At 43.7% G+C, this 23,554-nt stretch overlaps 4 protein-coding genes across 4 annotated transcripts; 2 read left to right on the forward strand and 2 right to left on the reverse strand.

Annotated features, from left to right (window-relative positions):
• The first annotated feature begins 8,104 nt into the window (after window positions 1-8,104).
• Window positions 8,105-9,008, forward strand: LOC117844635 (mavicyanin). Its single transcript, XM_034725368.2, has one exon. It carries the CDS (start codon window positions 8,306-8,308, stop codon window positions 8,816-8,818), a length of 513 nt encoding a protein of 170 aa, XP_034581259.1. The 5' UTR covers window positions 8,105-8,305; the 3' UTR covers window positions 8,819-9,008.
• Window positions 9,009-9,151: 143 nt separating this feature from the next.
• On the forward strand, window positions 9,152-9,840 carry LOC117844636 (pollen-specific protein C13). The gene has a single exon (XM_034725369.2). It carries the CDS (start codon window positions 9,211-9,213, stop codon window positions 9,718-9,720), a length of 510 nt encoding a protein of 169 aa, XP_034581260.1. The 5' UTR covers window positions 9,152-9,210; the 3' UTR covers window positions 9,721-9,840.
• LOC117844633 (phragmoplastin DRP1E) lies at window positions 9,799-18,309 on the reverse strand. The gene is made up of 15 exons (XM_034725366.2): window positions 17,968-18,309; window positions 17,706-17,769; window positions 17,491-17,598; window positions 17,114-17,215; window positions 16,746-16,796; window positions 16,591-16,652; window positions 16,079-16,169; window positions 15,910-15,974; window positions 15,552-15,746; window positions 15,351-15,470; window positions 15,191-15,261; window positions 14,547-14,772; window positions 10,752-10,802; window positions 10,233-10,631; window positions 9,799-10,140 (listed from the first exon to the last, which is right to left on the reverse strand). The coding sequence occupies exons 1-15, from the start codon at window positions 18,103-18,105 to the stop codon at window positions 10,006-10,008; spliced, it is 1,878 nt and encodes a 625-aa protein (XP_034581257.1). The 5' UTR covers window positions 18,106-18,309; the 3' UTR covers window positions 9,799-10,005.
• Window positions 18,310-18,552: 243 nt separating this feature from the next.
• On the reverse strand, window positions 18,553-22,946 carry LOC117844634 (NEDD8-conjugating enzyme Ubc12). Its single transcript, XM_034725367.2, has 6 exons — window positions 22,785-22,946; window positions 21,084-21,196; window positions 20,139-20,247; window positions 19,762-19,840; window positions 19,531-19,647; window positions 18,553-19,002 (listed from the first exon to the last, which is right to left on the reverse strand). The coding sequence occupies exons 2-6, from the start codon at window positions 21,190-21,192 to the stop codon at window positions 18,865-18,867; spliced, it is 552 nt and encodes a 183-aa protein (XP_034581258.1). The 5' UTR covers window positions 21,193-21,196; window positions 22,785-22,946; the 3' UTR covers window positions 18,553-18,864.
• Window positions 22,947-23,554: the final 608 nt, after the last annotated feature.

The raw sequence follows: 23,554 nt of genomic DNA on the forward strand, positions 1-23,554 counted from the left end.
AAGGCAATCGAGCGAAGGAACACCCCAGGCCGATCGGCCTAGGGGGGTCTAGGCCGATCGGCCTGGGCCTTCCTTTCGTTGTCTCGTGCCCTCCGTCATCGCCAAGTCTCCTCTGATATTTGGGAACCTTATTTTTGTGTGCATGCAGGCCTAGCATGTTGGTAGCTTGGAGATGAGATTGGTCTTCAATAACTTTCCAAATCTTCGCTTGATCCTCTTTGATTCCAATTTGATCCCAAAGTGATCCTTGCCATATCTTCACAAACTAAGCCCTTAAGTAATCTTGGAGGAGTGCTTGCCAAAAATGAGTGTTGGAGGAGGCTAGAAGACCCCTGGCTGATCGGCTTGGGCTCCACCAGGCCGATCGGCCTGAGCTCTTTCTGAGCCTGCTGGCCTTCGTCTTTAATAGGTTCATTGCTCGTTCGAGGCTTTATCCAAAAATATACTTTTAGATCCAATTTCCTACAAAAACAAAATGTCCTCCAAAATACAATGCATATGCGAAAATGGTTTATTTCAGGTGCCAAGTGGCAGGTTACAATAAGAATATGTATGAAAACTCCACTTAAATGGCACTAAAAGTGTGTCAATAACGAGCATCAACAATGGATCTTACTGAGACTTGTCAAAAAGGTGATGGAAAATAATTACTTATGGAGAGAGAGAGAATGAACACACAAATTTAGATAGTGGACATGTGCAAGGGTAAAGAGTGATCGCGAGACACAGATGAAGTTCTCGTAATCGGATTGTACAAGGTTGGAAAAATAAGTATAGAATAATCCTTAATCTTGAAAGCACTTGGGATCTTTATGAAGCTTAAAGAACTAAGGAGTATTTTATTTCTCTTTTTCGTTTTCTCATTTCTTTCAGTATAGAATAATCCTTAATCTTGAGATCACTTGGGATCTTTATGAAGCTTAAAGAACTAAGGATATTTTATTTCTCTTTTTCTTTTTCTCATTTCTTTCTTTCTTTTTCCACATTTTTTTCTTTTTGCTCCTCAAATTCTTTGCAACATATTATTTACTCAGCAGTAGTCAGAGATAATACAATGACTCTCCCCTCATCTTAGATGTTGCTCGTCCTCGAGCATGAAAAGGGAAGAAGCACAAACTGCTGATGTAAGTATCAAAATCTTCGATCTTCTGGAAAGAAATATTTAATTCCTCTGAAGGGATTTCCACACCAAATTTCGCAGGCAACAGAGCGGGGAACATCCCAGGCGATCGGCTTGGACACCCTCAGGCCGATTGGCCTAGCCCCTTCTAGCCTCTGTTTCCTTTGCTTTTTATTTCACGCACTGGTGGTTGCCTCCAGATCTTTCTTTTTTCTTAAAAAGGCACTGAATAATCTTCTAAATCTTCATCGAAATATTTTCCATACTCAATAATAGGTTGTGGTCATGATGGTAGCCACAAAAATGATATATTTGAGTTTAGGTTTGGATGCCCAATGAGGTTTGCGAGGTTTCTAGTGTAGAAATTCATAATGCATGGACAGAAAGAATAGCAATAAGAGGTTACATAAAAAGAAATGACCAGCTTCTAAGTATCATACCACAGAAGTAGATCCTGAATCGATTCACCTAAAAATAAATTTTGCAATCTATAGCTCATTATGATATAAATATTTGGCTTTGCATGGGTAGAGAAATTGAAAAAAATATTATTGACAAAGTCAGCATGAGTTGTAACCAAAAATAAAAGAGCCTTTGATCCATTTAAAAGATGGAGCAAAAAAACAAATATATGGGTCCAAATTATCTTAACCTCCACAAAAGAATAAGTTGGTGTTTATGTCAATTTCAGTTTGTGTTAGAGAGAGCATTAGTTCAATGGTGCAATAACCAAGTACAAAAATTAAACAAAGCGGCAATGATCATCATCTTTCAACATGACAAGAACTTAAACCATCACAATTAATCACATATCATTAGGTTTAGGTGATACATATTTTATTTAAGAATGACATGGTGAAATAGACACACAAACTAAAAATAAAAAGAAAATAAAACAGAAAAGTAAAATGGAAAATACTATGCACACCCAACACACATGCTGAAATAAATAAAGAAAAGAACAAAAAACTCAAACCACACGTGTGCGTATTTATTTGGTCCCTTTGGTCTTTAATCCAGGTCGTATTCCGGTGGGTCGTAATGTGGCTCTCCTTTGCTGCTGGTGCTCGTGATATCCCTACTCGTAATGCTGTTGTGTGCCACCTTGGTACTGGTCCGGAGGAAGGATTCCCATTGTCCCAAAATGATAAGCGATGCTCATGCTTCCATCTTCGATCCTCTCAGCAGCTTGCCTCATAGTATCTGCATCTTCTAAGTTCCTTTGTATGTACGCGCCTATGGTGCGCGCACTTCTCTGAGGCTGTGGCAAGTGGATGAACTGAGCAGACAATGGAGCATATGATGGGGGTCCCTGAAAAGATGGTGGATTGGAACCATGAAAAACATAGGGAGGTGGTGGTGGTGGCTGTGCCGACTCCTGAAAGTGTGGTGCAAATGGGCCTTGCACCCATGCTTCTGCCAGCGCCTCCGACCATTTCTTCTGCTGCCATCGTTCAGAAACTCCCTCGTAGCTTGGTGCATTTTGAAACTCCGTCTGCTAGTAGCTTGAGCTAGGTGGTGGCATGCTGCTTCTGGAGCTGCTTGTGAGGATGAGCTTTGTTTGATTTTTCGCCCTCTTTTGTCTTTCTTTGCTGGGAATAATACTCCCTCTTCTAGCCAGTCGATTTTGCCCACATGATAAATTCCAAGTCATCTGTCGGGCAGTTTAAAATTGGTGACCCCAACTGTGTAGCTATTTTCTTCATCGTCGTCGATTAAATGTGTATTCTTCATGGTCTTGGCGTTGGCGCTTCCAGCTTTTATAACCCATTCAGGGAGCCTTTCAATATCTAGCTTTGAGCATGCTGCTATCATAATGAGATAGCAACTCGACCCAACTACTCCAGTTCCAGACGTAGCTTCAGTGAGCCATCTTCTAGTCATCATGTAGAAGGGGTCAATGACTTGCTGTTGATGATCATTAAGTACCAAATATGACCGTCAATATACTCAAGAATAAAGGAGGATTTGCATTTCTTAAACGCATATTTGGTTTTGAATAATGTAGTTCCACTTGTCCTTGGAGAATATTTGGTTGCAGGTGAATAAGCACAAAAGGATGGAGAAAACACCCTCTATGGATACAAGAAACATGCTTCTGGCCAATGGGAGGTCGCCACGTGTGCATCCCATGGATTTAAGGGCCCATAAACTACCATAACTACCTCAATTCATGGATAACGCACACAACCACCATTGGGACCCACATGTCAGACTACCATGCGAAGGCAGTTGTAAGAGGGATCACTAGGGGTTTGGCCGAACCCTTGGATCGGCCGAACCGCCTTTGGCTCCACTCATGATCTGCTTCCACGTGGTGACTTGTGATGATTCCCCTACATCGGTTATGGGATATTTCCCGAAGATCCCATGCCAGAACCACCTCTTGGAGCTTATAAATATCAGGGGAGGGGCTCTATTCTAGGACACACACACAACTACTGATTCACTCTCTCCCTCTTAGTTTCCAAGTTAATGGGGTTAGGTTAGAGTAGGTCTACTTCAAGTTCCAAGTCTCCTTGAAGTCTAGTGTATGGCTCTTATATCTTTATTCCAAGGTTGACTTTATTCTATTCAAAATATACATCTTCTTTATATAGTGTTGTGTTTGGTTCTCATATGCATGAGTTAGATATATACCCTTGCTATGTTAATATGCTAGGCTTATACGCTCGTATTCTAGTCGTATACCCTTGCTATTGTAGTATATGCTTATATACGTCCATGTATGCCTTGAGACCATGCTATATTTTATACTCTATGTGCATATTAATTATATATATATATATATATATATATATATATATATATATATATTGTATAGCTTAGTTGATCTATGCTACTGATGAGGACGTCATCTGCTCAGATACAACCACATTGGCAACTTTTGATTCAAAGGTGAGATAATTCTTTATCATGATTGTATTTGATACATTTGATAAATTGACCTCCACCATGATGTATGTTCATTGTCATTTTCAGAAATACATACATTGATCAAAAAGAGTGTTAAACACATATGGAAGGCATGGAGGACCAAAAAAGTTGATTGGGGGCTAAGTCCAAGTATTCCAAACATCCTGCACCAGGCCACCACATCACTTTTGGTCCAAGGAAATAAAGAGATAAAATCCAACACGTTTTGGGGATCAAGTCCAACACATCATCTCAATCCCCAAATCGAGTTATCCCCCTTCTCCCATTGAAAGATCGAGATTCAACCCAACGGGTTCATATGAGCTACAGCATCAGTTCAATGGCTATTTCTATGGCAGCTTCAGCCCTTGTCACAATAGCTTGGGTCGGCTGGAGTGTTGTTAACAATGCAAGCATGGTGCTTGTATTGCTTAGCCTCATTGGATATGAGTTTGCCCCATGGATTGCTAGGGGTAGGCCGCAGGTGGCGATAGCCCTATTGGTCCTTCGTGATCCCCCACGTTCAGGTACGATGTAGGAGTTCAGAAATTAGCAGTAACTGTGTTGGGCGGAACCAGCACGGGTACTATCTCCCTGTGTGTGCCTGGGTGTATAGGGCTGAGTTCTATACAATGTGTATGTATGTTATGCTTGTATGATCTGTGCAGTATATAGGAAGTATATATGAACCTATAGTTAACTCTTATTCCTTCTCACTAGCTTAGTTAACTTGAGATGATTCCTGTGTGTGTCACACTATCTATCTATCTATCTATCTTACCCCTGCCTTGAGTATTGTCTCTAACCATCTAGGATATACTCATATGCATAGTAAACTCTTTTGACCTACCCGCCTTCCTTTGGGAAATAAGATACCATTGAGAATACTCTTGGGTGAAATTCTACAATGGTATATCCGTGCGCTTGCGGATTTATTCGTGATCGTTAAATATACCAACAAGCATTTCTGGCGCCGTTGCCGGGGAAGGCACTGGTTAAAAGCTTTTACTTTGTATATGTTTATATTCATAGTTGGTAGATCTTTACTCAAATAGGCTAACCTTGGTATGTCTTCTCTATCTTTGACATGAAGATAGGTAACGTTTGACTAGTTTTGACTTGCCGACTAATTTCACTGAGAATCTGGAGTCACTTATGAGAAGGGTACGATCTCTTGTCGTTCCTCCTCATATTACTCTCTCGGCAGTCGACCCAGCTTACTTTGCACCATCTACGTCCAACACAATGGTCCAGAAGACTCTTCATGAGTACTCCGCTCCTTTAACCTCTCAGGTGCTGAAAGGCCCTGAGGTGGACACAGGGAATGCAAGCTTTGAGATCAAGACGGGTCTCATTACCATGGTGCAGGGTAGCCCATTCTATGGGAAAGCCAATGAGGACGCAAGCGCCCATTTACAATAGTTCCTTGAGCTCTGTAGCACCTTCACCATCAGAGGGGTGAGTGAAAATGCTATTCGTCTATGATTGTTCCCGTTTTCTCTTCTTGGGAGAGCGAAGCAATGGTTTTATGCAAGCCGTTCGGAGATTAATACATGGGACAAATGCTCGACGACATTCCTCATGAAGTTCTTTCCGTGGGGCAAAACTAATGCCCTTCGTGGAAGGATTTTGAGTTTCCAGCAAGCAGCTACAGAGTCAATTCCCAAGGTGTGGGAAAGGCTTCAAGAGTACACCCTGGCCTGTCCTCACCACGGGATGGATAATTGACTCATTCTTCAGAATTTCTACAATGGGTTGACTCTGATAGCCTAAGGCCATGTTGATGCTACCGCTGGAGGAGCCTTCTTCTCGCTTACCATTGATGCTACCAGAACATTCATCGAGAAGATGGTCTCTAACCAAGGGTGGAGCTATGAATGACTGCAACCCTGTTAGAGAGGTACGCATACCGTCAAGGAAGCGGACAAGCTTACCGCTAAGATGGACCGCCTCATGAAGAGATTGGATGACTACACCAAAGAGAAAGCTGCCATGTCCAACACCATCCAAGCTATGGATTCTCACATGACATGTGAGGTTTGTGGAAATACTTGACACTCAGGGAATAATTGCCCTAAGACTCAAGAAGACGTGTTGTACATGAATGACAACAACAATGGATATCGTCCACAAGGAGGCCAAGGGTGGAATCAGCAATGCCCTTACCAAGGAGGTAATAACGATAATTCTTTCAATCCAAACCAACCCTTCTTCAGAGATCTCATTTTTGGGCAAGCTAAGGTCAATGAAAGCTTCACTAAAAAGTTAGCTGCCAATGAGAAAACCATGGAGAGCCTCAACATTAAACTTGATGGTCTTTCTTCTCCTTTCAAGAACCAGCTGAGTTTTAACAAAATGCTAGAAACCCAGTTAGCCCAGTTGGTCGCTGCTGTTCCTTCTGCTGAGATCGGGAAGATCCCAGCGCAACCCGAGTCTTCTCGTGAAAATGTTAGTGCGGTGACCGCTAGATGGGGTAAGCCATCTCGAAGGCCATGTGTTACTAACCATGCATGAAAAGCCCAAACACCAAGGAAAGAATCGTGGGATGAACTAGTAGCAACAAGCAAGGAAGATCCAGGATACCCGACGATCAGCTGTTTGATATGTGGCTGTTACATTGAGCAGGCCCTTTGCGACCTTGGAGCAAGTCTCAACATCATGCCCAAGGTAATGTTTGAAAGGTTGAACTATCCTACTCTTTCCCTCACCTTGATAAGGTTGTAGCTAGCCGAATCGATGATCCGATACCCTGAGGGAATAGTAGAGAATCTTCCAGTGAAAATCCGAGGTTCCTACGTCTCCACAGATTTCTTGATCCTCGATATGGAAGGCGATTTGGGGATGCCACTCATTCTTGGGCGACCATTCCTAAATGACGCTAAGGCAAGGATCAATGTTGGAGCTGGAGAAATCCGCTTCCGCACTGGGAGGAAGAATATGATTTTCAAGTTTCAACCAAGGGAGGAGCAATGCTACCTGATCCATCAATATGATGACTGGCACGGGGAGTGGGAGGAGCTACAGCCCCAATCCAAGAAACCACCGACCGCACCGACAAAACCTAAGAAGACCAAGAAGGTGTGGCGAAACGTGGAACTAGCATCTTCATCCACTTCTCCAAGATGGGATGCTGACGGGTAAACATGACAGAGAAGAGTCCCGCTCATAAGACTCAAAATAGTGAGCCCTTCGCTGAAAGGTAAAATTGGTAGTTATCTCATATTTCCCTTTCAAAATTTTAATTTTCCCCATCATTTGATTTTTTCATATGCATATTTGATTTTTCCAACCCACATTTGCATGCTAGAATTTTTTTTTTGCCATTTTTCCCTTTTCATAAAATTTTTTTTCACAAAACGCGCCTAAAATTTTTTTTATAGTAATTGTTCCTTGTGGTAGGTCGTAAAAGCCAGCGCTGAAGATAATGGTACTTCGCGATAGTCGATGGTGTAGGAAGAGAGTTGTGGTGACGAACTTGAGGAGTCGAGCAAATCGCTTCGTATAATATTCTTTTCTCCGTGCAGGGATCACAAAGGCGAAGTGTTGCGGACCTGCGACCGCCATCAGTGCCAAAAAAAAAGTGAGGCATCATGCATCAGCACAAATTGATATTGTAAGTAGTATAGTCTGGTGCGACGACACACGGTAAAGAAAAAAAATAAGGGAAAATCGCCTTTTCCATCACCCTTATAAGCAAACTTATGGGTATGTAACCACAATGGTATGGTATGTAGGGGAGTAAAATTAGAACTAATTTTTTATAGCAACATAAGAGATGAGTATAGATTTTGGATGGTTTAAAAAACCTTCTCATAAAAGAATAGGCGACAGCCATAAAATAACCAAACGCGCAGCCATTGCGTGTGTATCGCCGTGAGGACCAGGTCGCGAGGTCGGTATACCGAACACGCTAATTAAGATGCAGACATGGGCATTCCTGGTGCAGACATACGCAGCTGACTGGCTGCAGCCTGCAGGTACGCGGACGGCGTTGAAATGACACCGGGATCGATCAGGCGAACAGGTCACAGCTTTTACTAGTATAAGCTCTGAAATCGTCTGAAGGTGTCACCTACCTCGCGCGGCGCATCGATCTCAGAAGTGCTATATATATGCCCCCAATTTCTCGGGTCAATCCATCCATTCATCACAAACTCAGTTTTCTAACTCTGCGGCACGCTAGCTCTAGCTCCTCCGACCTCCAAGACGCTCGGCGATCTCCTCTGCTTGTCACCCCTTCCAGCAGCTAGCTACCTGACTATCGGTGCCATGGCAACAAGATTTGTCGCCATCGCGGCCGTGATGGCAGCGGCCATCTTCGGCGTGGCGTCGGCGGCGACCTACAACGTCGGCGAGCCGGGCGGGTCTTGGAACCTGCAGACTAACTACACCAACTGGGCTGCCTCCAAGCGGTTCCACCCGGGCGACCAGATCGTGTTCAAGTACTCGCCGCAGGCGCACGACGTGGTGGAGGTGAGCAAGGCGGACTACGACGCCTGCTCCAACGCTAGGCCCATCAACACCCACACCTCCGGCAACGACGCCATCGCTCTGACCTCCGCCGGCACGCGCTACTTCATCTGCGGCTTCCCCGACCACTGCGCCGGGGGCATGAAGCTCCAGGTCGACGTCGTGCCCAGCGCCACCTCCCTCGCCCCGGCCGGCGCTCCCGGCGCCAATGCCCCGGCCTCTCCGTCCACGCCCGGTTCCGCCGCTACCAAGGCCACCGCCACCGGCTTCGCTCTCGCCGGTGTCTTGATCGCCGCCGGCCTCATGGCTTAATTAATCAGTTGCCTTTGCTTTGCTAAAGCCATACGTATATACGCACATGAATGTTTGTATTTAGTTATGAATTGTCATTGATTGTTGTATTCTTTTTTGAGAGAGGTCGTACGAGAACTATACATGTATATGTACGTATAGGGAGATGAGATTATGTATAATAATAATAAAATGGATGATTGGATGGTCAGTATTGGTCTAAGTCACGACATGTAACAAGGGACGGACGGCCTCTGCAATATGCCAATATGCATGGCCATTCCTAGTAGCTACAATTGCTCTCCATCGATCGTTCGGGCCTTGCTACTATATATCGATAGGGATGAAAGACAGATCGCATCTCGCTGGAGACCAGCATAACGGACTTACAGTATATATACTTACCACCATTAATGATGGCGCGGTGGTCGTCGGCGGTGTTGTTCGCGGTGGCGGTGGTGTCGGCGGCGGCTGCTGGCGTCGCGGCGGTGCGGCAGGACGACTTCTTCGTGGAGGGCTCGGTGTACTGCGACACCTGCCGCGCCGGGTTCGAGACGAACGCGACGACGCCGATCGCGGGCGCCCGGGTGCGCCTGGAGTGCCGGCACTACATGAGCAGGAGCGGTGCGGTGCAGCGGTCGGCGGAGGGCGCGACGGACGCGGCGGGGCGGTACCGCGTGGAGCTGGTGGACAACCGCGGCGCGGAGGAGGTGTGCGTGGTGGCGCTGGTGAGCAGCCCGCTGCCCGGGTGCGCCGAGAAGGAGGCCGGCCGCGACCGCGCCCCCGTCGAGCCGCTGGCGGACGACGGGCTCGCCACCACCGTGCGCCGCGCCAACCCGCTGGGGTTCCTCAAGGACCAGCCGCTCCCAAACTGCGGCCAGATACTCAGCAGCTACGCTCTCCGATCCGCGCCCAGCTACTGATTTCTGATTTGATCTGATCCTGGTGGCAAGGCATCCTACTTAATTAGCTTCTTGATCAATCATGCATTTGATTCCCAGTTGATGTTTAGATTACGAATAATATAATCTCTGAATCATATATACTGTATGTGTTAATTCCTCATGTAATGTAATTAAGCATGTCCTGTCTGTGTGGCCCCGGTATGGTACCTATATACAACAACCATGTATACTACCATATACTATATCGGCAGACAGCAGTGCTAGCAGCTAGATCGTGCCTATTATTCCAATCCTCCTCGTCAGCTATCTGCTGCTGCTCCACGCCACGGAATCGATCTCGTCCCTCGCAGATTTGTACAGCTCCAGCCTCTTCCAGCACTGCTGCCGGCGCTCCATCATCGCCGGGTCCTCATCCAGCAGGTGCCCGAACTCCCCGGCCTGCTCCCGATCACCATCAAACAGCGACATTAATTTGAGTGAATTCAGCTACCAATTTATTATCATGTACAGGGACAAGACAAACACACTACCTCTTTCTTCCCGATCTGCACGTAGAAATGGTTAAGCAGAGACCTCTTGGCCTCGCGCACTTGGCAGTGGACAGCTGCCTTGGGGATCGTCTTCAAGAGCTCGTCCCCGACCATCCGTATGTACTGGGACACGTTGGAGGCAATGTTCCTGTAGTGCCCATCGCCGTAGCGGTCAAGAGGCACCGACGAGTCCGCTGAATGATTTTTAGCTCCCCCCTTAGTACTAGCATCAGCAGCAGGATCTTGAGGTCGGTTCCGGAAGAAATCCACCGTCGGGTATGTAGCCTCCATTTCCACTAGACGAAGTGCTGTGCTGCGCCCGTCCTCCCGAAAACCTTCCAGGGCTTCATTAGCAGCGGTCGCAATCGAAGCTTGTAGAGTGGGGAATCTTCTCAGTTGCTGCAATCCGCAAAACGCGCATACCATGTCAATCTTTTCTTCTTATTTCAAGAATTAAATGTTTATCGTACATAATGCTAAGATGCGAAAGCACAGGGAATATTGGAAAACGGAAGCCACCTCTGTCTCTCCTATGGATTTCCTGACCAAGTCTTTCAGAACAACATGGACCTGGAAGTGGAACATAGATTTGTCAGACATACCTTACAGAGAATCAGAAGCTAAGATATTTCACCAAACATTGAATGCAAGCATTTGGACCATATCAATGCGGAATGCAACTAGTAGAGCGGAAAGGAAAGTGCATACGACTAGATCACTAATTGAAGGCCCCGAGTAAGTGTACATCATCAATTGATCATTTAATTGAAGATTAACTCAATGAATAGCAGGATTACATATGAAAGCTGTAACACCTCTAGTGTTTAGGATGATCATCAAATTGGTAAACCAGTTTAAGAAATTCAAAGTTCAATCAAAATTCGGTCAAATTGGTTTGACCTTAACCTGTTCCTCGTCCTAGCTCCCGCATGATGCGCGGCGGCAATCGGCCGGCCGGCGAACTGGGCCAGCGCCACGCGCCGGTTTCCGCGGTGAGCTGGACACGGCCCTGCGCGCGCCAATATGACACCCGGCATCCTTGCTCCGCCTGGCACCTGCCCATCCCTTCGACGTCCGCGCCAGCGTCGCCCTCGCTAGCCTGCCTCATTGTTGCAGTGTCCTTGCACCGTACTTGGGCCCTGCTCCTAGTCCGCGCCCTCTGGCCGGTAGGGCATGGGCGACGTCCTCCGCAAGCTTATCCTTTCCACGTCGCCGGCCTCATCTCTTCCTCTTCCTCATTCTCCCCCTTTCTTCTTCCTCCAGCAGGGCCAATCCAAAAGCAGAGCCGAGTCGAGCACCTTTGATTCGCGGCCCAAATTCACCCCTCTCCCTCCACCAAAATCAAATCGCAGCCAACCGGACCTCCCTCACCTCCCAGCTCCATCCTCAACCACTCCTCACCGCCGGCCATGGCTCCTACGGCCGGGGGTTGAAGTTTCCCCGTCCGCCGGGTGCCGCGAGCTGCCGTCGGCCACCCTCACGTCGACGGCCTAGCTCCGACCACCTCTCCCCGAGCCGACCGTCTTGGTGAGCTACGCACGATGCACTGATGCTCATATCACCCTCGTCTTCGCTTTTCCGGCTACTTTCCGCGGCAGTTCACTGCGTCGCCGCCCCCATCGCGCCGCCACTCGCCGCAGGCCATGCTTCGACCGGCGTACGTGCGCGAAAAGCACATGGGTAGATGCGCCTCGTGTCGTTGATCACCTTGGGCGTGTCGTCGTCGCCTGACGGCTCACCGCCGAAGAGATATCGCCGGTCAAAGTTGGTGAACTCCGGTTTTGACTCGGTCTTGACCGGCCTGGATCTGTTGACCCTTGGCCCACGCGTCAGCGACCGTAGAGGAGGGTGGCTGGGCAAAGCTGACTAGGAAAAGTTTGGGTAGGGTGTTGGTTTTTCGGGAAAATGATTAAATAGCCTGTGAACTTGTAAAATGCATAGTAAATCAAATAAAAATGTAAAAAATGTGAAAAAACTTTTGTTGAACTTTTTTTGGACTTCTTCATAAATGAAAAATGATATATATGGTTAAATGACTCTTTTTCCATTGGTAAAAATTAGTGTGTGCTTAAAAAAGCTTTATGTGTATAAATATTTCTGTTAATCCAAAAATCATGATAAATTAATAGTAAAGTATTCTGGTAGAATATTAGTTTCTGTCAAGTTTTCATGTCCAGAAACTATAGGATGATGCTTAAATAAATTTATCACCATGTTGACATGATCTTATATTTATAAATAGTTTCTATTTATATAAAATCTTGGTAAATTAATGTAAGATACTTTTTCAGTAGTTTAACCATGCTATATCTTGTTCATGACCATAATGTGTTCACAAGTTAGTGTAATGCATTTTCTTTGCTCCTATCTACATTTACCATAGTGCAAATCAAATGATTATATGTAAATTCTATTAATTTAAATTCTGGAAAATTTTAACTGATTTTTTTATAGTGTTAATAACTCAGTTTAGGTTCTGAGATTTGATAATACTGATCATCTCTAGTTGTCTCATGTTTAAAACATAAGAATTTACTAGTTAGCCATTTTCTTCCTTTATGCAAATGTGGATATGTTTTTGTGTTGGATTAAATAACTTGTTTAAGAAAGTACTTCGGACCATGGTAAAATTTATATCTGAGCCTCATCTTTGTAGCATTCCATCTGTTCTTGCATAGTTTGTTATATTTTATGTGCGATAAATGGCTGCTCTTTGTTGTATGCTTTATGAACATCATTTAATCTTGCATCGCATGTGCATTCATGTAGAAAACGCAATTGTTGACATGGTATACGAGTTGGTGGCTGAACCACGGGAGGAGCAGGAAGCACTAGAGCCGCAGGGAACACTAGAGGAGCAGCAAGACCTGGTTGATCCTAGCGTTGAGCAGCAGTAGGAAGGCAAGCCCCGGAGTATAACCCTTATTTTCCAAAATATACAGTGTTCTTATTTATGTACTTATACATTTATGTTTCTAGGAGTTAAATGAAACCATAGATGCATGATCCATAGGTTCCCCTGGTTATACTAGTATGTGTAGGTCATTAGCTCCGTCATGCTTAATTAAGTTTGGTAGAAGATAAGTAATTTCCTGTCACTCGCGAGAAATAGGTCTATTTATTATTTATGGCATAAATATTGAGACTAGATCACATGTTGAAACTGGAAATCAGGTGGGGATGGGAACATTGATATTAGTATGTGGTTATATGATAGTATGACCCCGCTTGTGTCAATCACATACTGGGAGTAGGAGGTAGTACCTGACTGGCAGCGGGGTGTGAACTCCTACCTACCACCCGGGTAGTTTAAGTGGCCGCGGAGCATAGGTACGCCTAGGGTCTCACGTAGGGCTCAATCAACGAGGTTTGGTGGGGCAGTTCAGACGTTCGATAGTGAAGACTGGGAAAGGCTGCCAACATGTGGCCTGCGTGGTGCACGCGAGATGTGTGGTTAGATTTTCCGTGCAAGGATTAAATCGAATCGATTTGCCGTATCTCTCGGATAAGAGAACCTCGATCACTTCGTCACTTCGTAGTAAAGAAGTGGAATTATGATGATGATAATATTGTTGTTTGATTAATTATCTATCCACATTGATTGTTGTATTCCTGCAAATCTAGAAAATAGCTACTCTCATTTTAATTTGGCTACAATATTGAAAGTAAGGATTTACTTTTAGTTGCTTTTTGGCAAAACAAACCTCAGAGCCAAAAGCCTTGCATGCTAGCTAGGAGTCATCTGGTCGGGTAAGTCTTGCTGAGTACTAGTTACTCAGGATTTGTTACTTAATTTATTTCAGGTCCGGATGACATAGATTTCTATCCTTGTTGCACTAAGTTTATTTGCCGTGATGCCGATGAAATCACTGGACCGGATGCTTAGTCACTTGTTGGCCCCAGATGGCACACTTGTGGGCTGAAGTGTGCGATCTACCATTCGCTTTGTGTATCGTAGTTTCGACTTCAATAATGTTAGACTTGATTTTAATTCTAGTTGAACTGTTCAACTATTTTTTACTTGATTTTAATTCTAGTTGAACTCTTCAACTATTTTTATTTGAACTCGGTTTGTAAAACTCAATGTACCGCACTAATCGTACATGTACGAACTTTGTCATGTATGTACTATCTGTGCTCACCTGCGCGTGAGACTTCTGGTGTTTGTTTCGATCCGCATATTGGTAAATGCAGGCTGTCAGATTAAACCATTAAGTTAATGCGCCTGATGTGTTCAAATGATGGCCATTACGTTTAATTAGATTTTTAATTTAGCGGTTCTGCCACAAAAGCCATGGAGAGTAGTCAATTTACCGCATCAACCGTGGCTTCAGCTGGTCCCCTGAAATAGGTGAGGCCAGTTCCAATAAGACGACGGTATCCTTGTTCAGGGGCGATAAGATGGGGCTGATAGCCATCTGCTTCTGAGACCACCTTCTTGACGTTTTCCACAGATAGATAGCGATCAAAGGGAAGCTTCTTAAAAGCAGCAGGGAGCTTATGATCAAACACACGGTATATTCTATCGCCGCCTGACCTCCTGCAGTTAGGCAGCAAAGAGTTTACGGAACAGAATAAACCTAAGAACATAATGTAATTGCATAAGAGTCCACAAAACAATACAAGGTGAATTGTTAACACAAACAAGAAATATTTCATATCCCACACATTGTAACAACACTTAAAAATAAACTGAATGATTAAGGACTTATTTTTCAAAATGTTCTCCATACAAGATCGTGGAATCCTAAAGCACCACAACAAAAATGGAAAATACATAAAGGAGTGAAAAAATTGGTCGAATAACTGAACATGCAGGTGAAATAAAGGTAACGGATGGTTTATCATGTGCTACTTGACATTTAATTAACAAGTGAATAGCAGGGTTCATTAAGTAAATCCTTCATGCTATGTACTAAAAGAAACAAAATGAGATACGAAAGAAGGATGACACCAACCCTCCATCAAGATGTTCCTTGAAAACACGGTCAAAAGCACGGCAGAGGTCCAATATGGTGTAAAGTTGAGCCTGGGATTTATGGAGAGTTATCATAAGATCGATAAGGGAAAATACACCCATGATTACATTGATTATAGAATATGATACAAAGGACTGACCCCTGGATCAGAAGCCACAGCTCTCCCAATGGTATCCAGCTCTGATTCAAGTTCATCTATAGTTTTATTGATTACCGCTGTGATACTGGGAATGCGTGCTTTGATAACAGATTCAAGATGCTGAAATGTTGTAATAAATTACTTTGTAGGCAGCTTTGTTTGGATAAGTCCAAGAAATAAGCTTTAAAAAGCTCCAGGTACCTCAGAAAGAAGCTTAGCAAGGTATTCAGAACCCATGCGGCTTGCTAAATGTGCATAATCAGGACTGCTTTCAAAATATTCCCTTTCTTTTTCCCTTGCAGCAATCATGTCAACCTTTCTATTGATATCTGCTTGCGAGCGATTGACAATTCCAACCCAAGGATTCTGCAGCCGATAGGCCCTTCCCTCGAGAACCTTAAAGGGGAAAAACATGAATATTCAAGGTAGGGTGGGCAACGAATCGTTAACCTTACAGATGTCAGAAAGGTGTGATATAAACAAACAAGACAAATAAGCAAATTGATCTTTTGAAGTTGACAACGTTCAAGTTAGAGAGGATAGACAAGATTAATCTTACATCAAGAGCATTTGTTCCTTTGTCCATCAGGTCCAGCTTTGTCAACACACCAAAAGTCCTTTCACCTTATTATGTACAAACTTTATATTCATTGTATGGATAAAATATGAAAGTTCACAGTAGTAGTATAGATGTCAAAATTGTCCCTATGTCCACTAAATTTTAGCACCTGTTGGATCAACTTCTTTTGCGAGCTTAATTGCATCGGAAGTCGCAATATCCTGGTTTGCTGGAGATATAGCCAGAATGATACAGTTGGGCTGCAAAACGTGTATGAATATCTTATTATCACCTACATAAATGGCCACCAAGGTGAAAACTAAAAAGAATACTCCACATAGCCAGGAATCTTGTTGTATCAACAGGAGGTTGGCCATGCATGTGGAATCAGTGATAGAGAATTAGAGATAGACAAAGGCAAAAATGTGTTTACTAGTAAACAGTTTCTTTAATAGTATCTATATGTTACTTATCAAATATGATGAAACGCAGATGCCCATGTCGGATATGGAAAAGCTACATGTACTGAATAAATTATTACAATGTGAATGGTTAAAGGACCAAAAAAACAGATTACAGATTCATTTTGAAAACAAAAACTAGATTAAGTAATACAAGAACAAAGGGCTCGTTGTGAAGACTCTATAGTTAAAATGGAATATTATTTCGTTAATTAGTTACCTTATCAACATATGAGAGAACCATATTCTCTATATCTTGAACAATACTTTCAGGCTGTCCTTCTGTGTATTAGCAAATCAACAAGTTGACAGAGATGAATGGTAACACCGCACACACAAAACAAAAATTCCTTTTTAATAGAAGAATAGTATTACCTACAGCAACCTTTGTCAACCCCGGAAGATCAATCAACGTTAAGTTCACAACTGCAAAGAAAAGGCGTAAAACTATTATTAACCCAAAATGTGATGAAAAGACCTGTACAAAACGATACAATAGGGATGAGTTATGACAAGCTATAGCAGGCTACAAAATTCAGAAAATGATAATTCTTTCAAGTGATTGATATGCGGTTTGAAGCATCCTAATATGGAAACATGTTCATACAATCATTCAATTGGACTTGCAAGGTTGAAAAATATTCGCCATTTGACATACATCATGATATAAATTGAAGATTGAAGGAAGAGGTCAAAAGCAAATAGATTTACCCTTCTTGCTCGAAAAAAAAATATAGATTTACCCTTGGGCGAGTAGATGCTGAGCTGAATAGGGACAGGAGATATTTCTTTAGTTTTCCCAGTCAGTCTGTCCGTCTCATCTGCAATTTCTTGGCGAACAAGGGCTGCACCACAGTACAGAGATATTAGTTGACCATGTCATATTTGTTAGTAGAGTGTCAACTTGCACACAGAAAATGAGGAATGGAGAGGCCTCAACTTAACAAACTGCGGGCTACATTATATGCATGCTGTTGCTATGTCAGTTTTATCAAGTTACCGTGCATTAGAAACTGGGAAGGTTCCTAGAGATGTCTGATGCTATAGTTTTGATCCATAGTCGCGCGGGGGGGGGGGGGGGGGGGGGGGGGGGGGGGGGGTATTATGCTGAGGTTCGCACCAAAGTCTGAAAACCTTTTCTTTGGCAAATGTAAGAACTCTGCATATTCCTGGGATCCATTGTCTGTCTGGTGCAGCTGCAGTACTAGTGGTCTCCGCGTGACAATTCCTGTATATATAATACGCAGAGAAAGTTTATCCCCTAAATTCTTCTGAAGAAATCAAATGATGTACTATCAAAAAAAGGTTGGATTGAATAGAAATAGCTAAACTGACCAGATCCACGGGGAAGGAAATCGGTGCCAACAATGCTCTCAAGTACAGAGGACTTGCCAGAACTCTGTTACCCAGATAAAACAATTATTACTGATGAATCAGTAAGTAATTGGGTAGTATCACAATAAAAATAAACGGAAACATGCAAATAATGGTTAGTAATGAGACGAAATAAATACTATAGCAAGCATGCTGCGCTCAAAAGGAAGCGATCGGGGAAATGAGGGGAAGAGGATCGGAGAGAAATTAAGAAGAGCTGCACCTGGCCTCCGACGACGGCGATCGTTGGGAGCGACTCCCAGAGGGTGGGCAGGTCGCCTCCTCCCCCGTGGTCTCCGAGGGCCGTGCAGGCTCGCTGGATGCGGTTCATCAGCCCGATCAGGCCCTCCATGGACGCCATGATCTTCTTCTTCTCGAGTTGCTTCTGAAATTCACCTGCTTTCCAGTATGGATGGTACTGCTCCGCTGCTTTTTCGTGGGCAAGAGGAGCAAGGACGACTGACTGGAAGAAGAAGGTTCGAAGAAGAGTCGGCCGGGAAGAAAGAAAACCTCCCAGCGAAGGAAGCGAAGGAGAGGCCGACGACGACCCTCCAGAGGGATGATAACACGGCGGCGCTTTGAATTCCACGGGCGAGCTGGGCAACTTTTTGTCTGCTAGGCCAGCCCAGCCCAGCCCGGACTGGCCCATATTGTTCCTTTTCTTCTCCACAACGTTCACCTTCACAGCAGCAGCAGCATCCCTTTTGGTTTTAGTTCCCCGACCAGCGTTACAGTTACACCATTTAATTGAGGGAATTGCTAACAAATACCGCCTGAAACTGTTTTGCTTGTCGAGGAAAGAAAACAATTTTCTTATAAATTCATTTCCCATTCATCATTTAGGATTTATCAAATTATACAGTTCATTCAGATACATATCCTTGTCATCTGTACCACCACCTCATCACCAAATTTAATTTACGGGTGTTAAACACATCACAAGGACGGACGGGCAAACAGGCACATCACGCCATGGGCGATTTCAATTTTGCTTCCAGAAGCACTTCCCGCGCACTGAGAACCACACAAATCAGCAAAGCTGGGCGCGCTGGTGCTAATACAAGGAGCCCAGATGGCTTAAGGCGGCACTAGATATCGTTTCGCAGCCAGCACCATCAAGTCAAGCGCATCTTGGGAAATAGTGTTGGCCCACGTAGCCTCCAGCCATCGCTCTTTTAACATTTGCCTCAAACATCTTTGGGTTGTCACGAAGGACAACCGCAGCTTCGTGGTTCAACGGATCCTCATCGTTTGGTTGCTACACATAACAATGTAAACATTAGATAACCTGCAAAAAATGAAGCGTAAATATTGATAAAGTTTTTTTTCCCTTGGGATGTTTTTCCAATGTAACCATGGTATCTCCAAGATGACATCCTCAAAAAATGGTTAAGAACCAAAACTTATGATTTTAACTGTCACGAATACAAGCTCCGTCTACTTTTGCTAGTATGTTGACAATACAACAGACTGGTCAATGACAATAAAACATGGGATGCAAACGAGTAAATAGCAAAATATATCCATTATAATAGCTACAAGCAACTGTCCCTTTAACTCCCTTAGAATAGTTAGGGGTTAAATTCAGTTTTACTAGTACTGTAGTATACATACTGGAGAATTTATGGATTACTTAGGTCTTGCTCAGGATCAATATTCGAATGGTGACTGTGCATGCACAATAGGAAAAGAAACAGTGCATGCACGATTGCAAACAGTACTTTTCATCTTCCTGTTTTCCAAATATATTATTTGAATTAATGATGAATCAAGATAGCTGAAATACCGTAAAAAGAAGATTCAGGCCATAAATAACAGTGTTGATGTTAAGAACAGGCTTCCAATCTTCACGCAGAATGTTCAGACATACATTGCCTTCCAAATCAATATTTGGATGGTACACCTGAACGCATGTTATATAACAACAAAGAGATTAATAGATTAATCGGAAATGGAATTCACTAATTCAGTGGATAAAGAGAAAGGAACCATGGATGTACAGGATACTGTCTTATACCTTGGTCTTGCACTTGACCTTCGGAGGTTCATGAGGATAAGATGGGGACACTTGAAAGGTGAAAACGAAAGTGCCTCCCCTAAAAAAAGGCAGTAAAAAGACAATCAAATTGGGAAAGGTTCAGCAAATTGACAAAGCTGGCAGCAAAGATACTACCCAACAAACATAATGAGGAAAAGATGCTCAGAAAATGATAAAAAAAGTGAACTCATTAACTTAGGTAGTGGTCAGCATAGCAGTGACTTTTAAACTATTTTCAGGTACACTGAATTGAGAACCTCTCCTCTAGAGCCATAAAATAACTACAGTTACAATTGGAACAGATTCTCTTAACTTGATTATGCAGCAGAGCAACTACCCTAAAGATAGTCACTTACATGTAATATCCTTCATCAGGTCGGATGATGATCTCAAAATTCATTAGATCATCCTTGCCATTGGGAAAAGAAATCGATGTCGTCTTTGGTAGGTTGAGCTCACTAATATCTGCAAGGCTCAGATAGAACTAACCACATAAATAAATCATCAAGGGACATCCAATTGGGACCCACAGGAAACCCTGAAATTAGTCAGTAACATCAATAAGCTGATTACTGGCACCTCGTTTAAGAATTCATGCATCACATGCTATTTTACATTAGGATCCAAAGGTGAGGCGTGCCGGGAGCCATCAATAGCTGACAGTTGCTCTAAAGAAAGCGTGCTCCATCGTTATTTTTTTTTTAAACAAAAAGATCACTGGGACTAAGGGTATGCTTGCAGCAGCCAGCAGCTACTCGAGGTGACACTTTAGTGGAGGATGTGGAACTTTTGGCGGCAGTGTGAGATGGGGACCGAGGAGAGTTGGTGGTGGCAGGGGGACAGGCAGCAGTGCAGGTCTCACCAGATTGTTTAGCGTCATCTCACAGGCAGCGTCAAGGAGAGAGTGTGGCAATGGAGTTGGAATGGCAGTGAAGTATGGGACCAAGTTTAAGTATGGAAGAGAAGAGAGCATGGGAGGTGGAAAGAACCGAAGGAGTTGATAGGAGAGGATCTAAGAAAAATTTGTAAGCGTCTAAAAGGCATATGCACTACATTCAAACTATAGTAGGGAAGAGGATACGGAAATTGTAAATGTCTACCCTTACTAGTAAGAAGTAACTCCTTAAATGCTACCTTGTTTTATGTGGGCCTTAAATATTGGAACAAGCAGCGGCAAACAGTTCACTTATGAAACAGATAGAGTATCTTTTCAGTTAGTTCGGGTTATATAAATAAATGATGTGCTCAAAAAAAAAGAGAACAGATTGGTAGAAGAAAGATTTGCCTATAATTTAACAAACCTTTATGGAGGCGGAGCTCCCCAGCAGACTGCTTCTTAACAGGGGCCTTTCCAGCAGCACTTGCCGCCTCTTCTTTCTTTTGACCCTTTATTTTGAAAAGATTAATCATCTTTCTGTACAGAAAAAGGAAAGAACCACAGTTAGAGATCAGAGACCGGTATGTGGAACTTCCAGATTTTCCAGTCAGTGGAGAAAATGTGCCCTGAGGACAAACCAATTCCACATCTGCATCTCTATGATGTAGTTTATTTTGTGCTATATCGACTAAATCTGCTCCACACCATCCTCTTAGACAAAAATTCTTCTTGGAGCATGTAAACCATGATCAAAACGTGGGGGACAAAAACAAAGATTAAACGCTGAGTAGCAAAACAAATTCACTGCTCAGGTTGACATGATATGATGAGAAAGGAAGGTCCAAAACTTGGATTTATTTATTTGCATAAGCAGCACACTGTAATTATTCACAGATTAGCGAAATTCAGCTAGCAACTATTACCCAAAGTGATCAAGGTGGCCTGACAAACTGTGGCACCTGCAGAGAACCTGGGCACCTAGTTGTCTATACATTTTCCAAGGTGTTTTTTCCTTTTAAGCGCAGCGAGCAATTATGGTTGATTTGGTAGTGAATTGCAACAGGCAATTAAGACAGGAGATCAAATGCACAACAAAGAATAGGAGGAAACATGAACTGGAACAAAAGCCTCTACTAAGCAAGCGTAGCAGTATAACTGTAAAGGTATTATGCAGCAGACATATAGAGGAACATTAGTTACATACCAAACAGGAAAGCTAGCATGTTAAGTCAACGCGAGGATGATAAAGTGTTGAGATAAGTTGACAACTTGTGCTTTTGTGAACTTTCTACATTGATCTAAATTTTCATCCATGATGCCATTGCCAAAATCATGTTCTTGTTTGCAATCACATGTAAATGGCTGAAATGTAGCTCTGCGACGTTTTTTTCCATAAGGGGAGTAGGTTAACCGTGAGATTTTTTTAGCTAAGGTACTGTTCTGGGATCCCTCGAATGTGTAGCAAATTTGCTTAGAGGCAATAAGTTAGAACCATCCATATATATCTAAAGCTGTCCTAAAATGCAAAATCTGAAGGGAACTGGAATATAACTACATTAACTGAGACTGCCACGTGTAACGCATAAAAGTTTGCTGAAGAAATTAGTTGCAGTAGCATATTACAAACCACCAATAAATGCATTTTGTTTAGCTGAACTTACTATAGTACAACATTATTCAGCAGAGACGACAAACTCTTACGGCTCACCTAACAGAACAACATGCCAAAACTCACAAGCATGCAAAGAAAAAGGAGCGCTGGTCTTGGTTTGCAAACACTTGTTGATCTTAAGGCCTAAAAACAAACATGAAACTTGAACCCAAAAGAAAGAACCTAAGCATCCGGCCAATTTCGCGAGGTGAGGTCACGTAAGGGGTCAAAATTATTGGCACCGATGGGTAAACTAAGCATCCACGGAGGGGTAAATCAACACATGGCAAGCACCCGGGGCGGATCCAGTACAGGACATGGGTGTACACATGCACACCTGATAATTTTTGCAAAAAAATCGAAGTTTAGCAGGTAAATACATGGTCAGATCCGAATACAGATAGCATAAATCACGGTTTTGGGTGTTTGATTTCGCACAGGAGGAGGGGAAGGGATGGGAATATGCAGGCATACCAGTCGGATGCTCGTCGCCGACGAATCGCGCCTTACGAAGACCCTGCCAGAGTGGCCGCTATTACTGTCGTCGCCGCTAGGAAAGAAAGGCCGGGGTGGAGCGGAGGAAGGAAAGCAGAGGAGGGAAAGAAAGAGGAGCACGCACTCGGGGCCATCCGGCCGAGGGCCGTAAGCAGTGGGGTTTTTTTCCTTTTTTAAAAAAAAATTGTGTTTTTCGTCCCTCGAACATGACGAGAGTGTGACCACATATTTCATCGGATGCAAATTAACCCTAGCTAATTATTTAACGATTGCTTAGTGTCTGTAACATCAGTTTATGCCATCTAATATTGAGCCCGTCGCTAATCGGTTCCGTTAATTTTTCCAATAAAATTTTTATTGGGTTAGCTAATTTAGAGGATTTAATAATTCATATGTGGTTTAAATCTTCGACATAGCATATGTAATAAGCACTACTTATATTCTCCTCCTACTCCACCCGCTCTGCCTCTTTCTCTCTGTCCGCCTGCCCCTGCCTCCTCTTCTGCTGCCACCCGCCCCAACCTTCCCCACCATCCATCCCCTGCCTCCACTTCTGCCGCCACCCGCCCCAACCTTCCCCACCATCCATCCTTGCCTCCTCTACTATTGCTGCAGGACAACATCCCCATATCATCCGTAGCCTAGCGTCCCTGCCTCCAACGCCACCGCGAGCCGGAGTCCCCACGTGTTGCCGTCGTGGCATGATGTCCCAGTTCACCTAGAGCGCCACCTCCCCGGGCAAGGTGGTA

The sequence above is a fragment of the Setaria viridis genome, chromosome 2 (genome assembly GCF_005286985.2).
Source record: "Setaria viridis chromosome 2, Setaria_viridis_v4.0, whole genome shotgun sequence".
Classification (NCBI taxonomy): domain Eukaryota; kingdom Viridiplantae; phylum Streptophyta; class Magnoliopsida; order Poales; family Poaceae; genus Setaria; species Setaria viridis.

Coding starts and splice junctions, on each gene's coding strand:
- LOC117844636 (XM_034725369.2), top strand. CDS start 9,211: ATGATGGCGCGGTGGTCGTCGGCGGTGTTGTTCGCGGTGGCGGTGGTG.
- LOC117844633 (XM_034725366.2), bottom strand. CDS start 18,105: ATGGCGTCCATGGAGGGCCTGATCGGGCTGATGAACCGCATCCAGCGA. Junction 17,770..17,967: donor TCGCCGTCGTCGGAGGCCAG/GTGCAGCTCTTC, acceptor TCTGGGTAACAG/AGTTCTGGCAAGTCCTCTGT. Junction 14,773..15,190: donor AAGGAACATCTTGATGGAGG/GTTGGTGTCATC, acceptor GCCTAACTGCAG/GAGGTCAGGCGGCGATAGAA.
- LOC117844634 (XM_034725367.2), bottom strand. CDS start 21,192: ATGATTAATCTTTTCAAAATAAAGGGTCAAAAGAAAGAAGAGGCGGCA. Junction 19,648..19,761: donor AGGTCAAGTGCAAGACCAAG/GTATAAGACAGT, acceptor ACATGCGTTCAG/GTGTACCATCCAAATATTGA. Junction 19,003..19,530: donor GCCTGAATCTTCTTTTTACG/GTATTTCAGCTA, acceptor TGTTATGTGTAG/CAACCAAACGATGAGGATCC.
- LOC117844635 (XM_034725368.2), top strand. CDS start 8,306: ATGGCAACAAGATTTGTCGCCATCGCGGCCGTGATGGCAGCGGCCATC.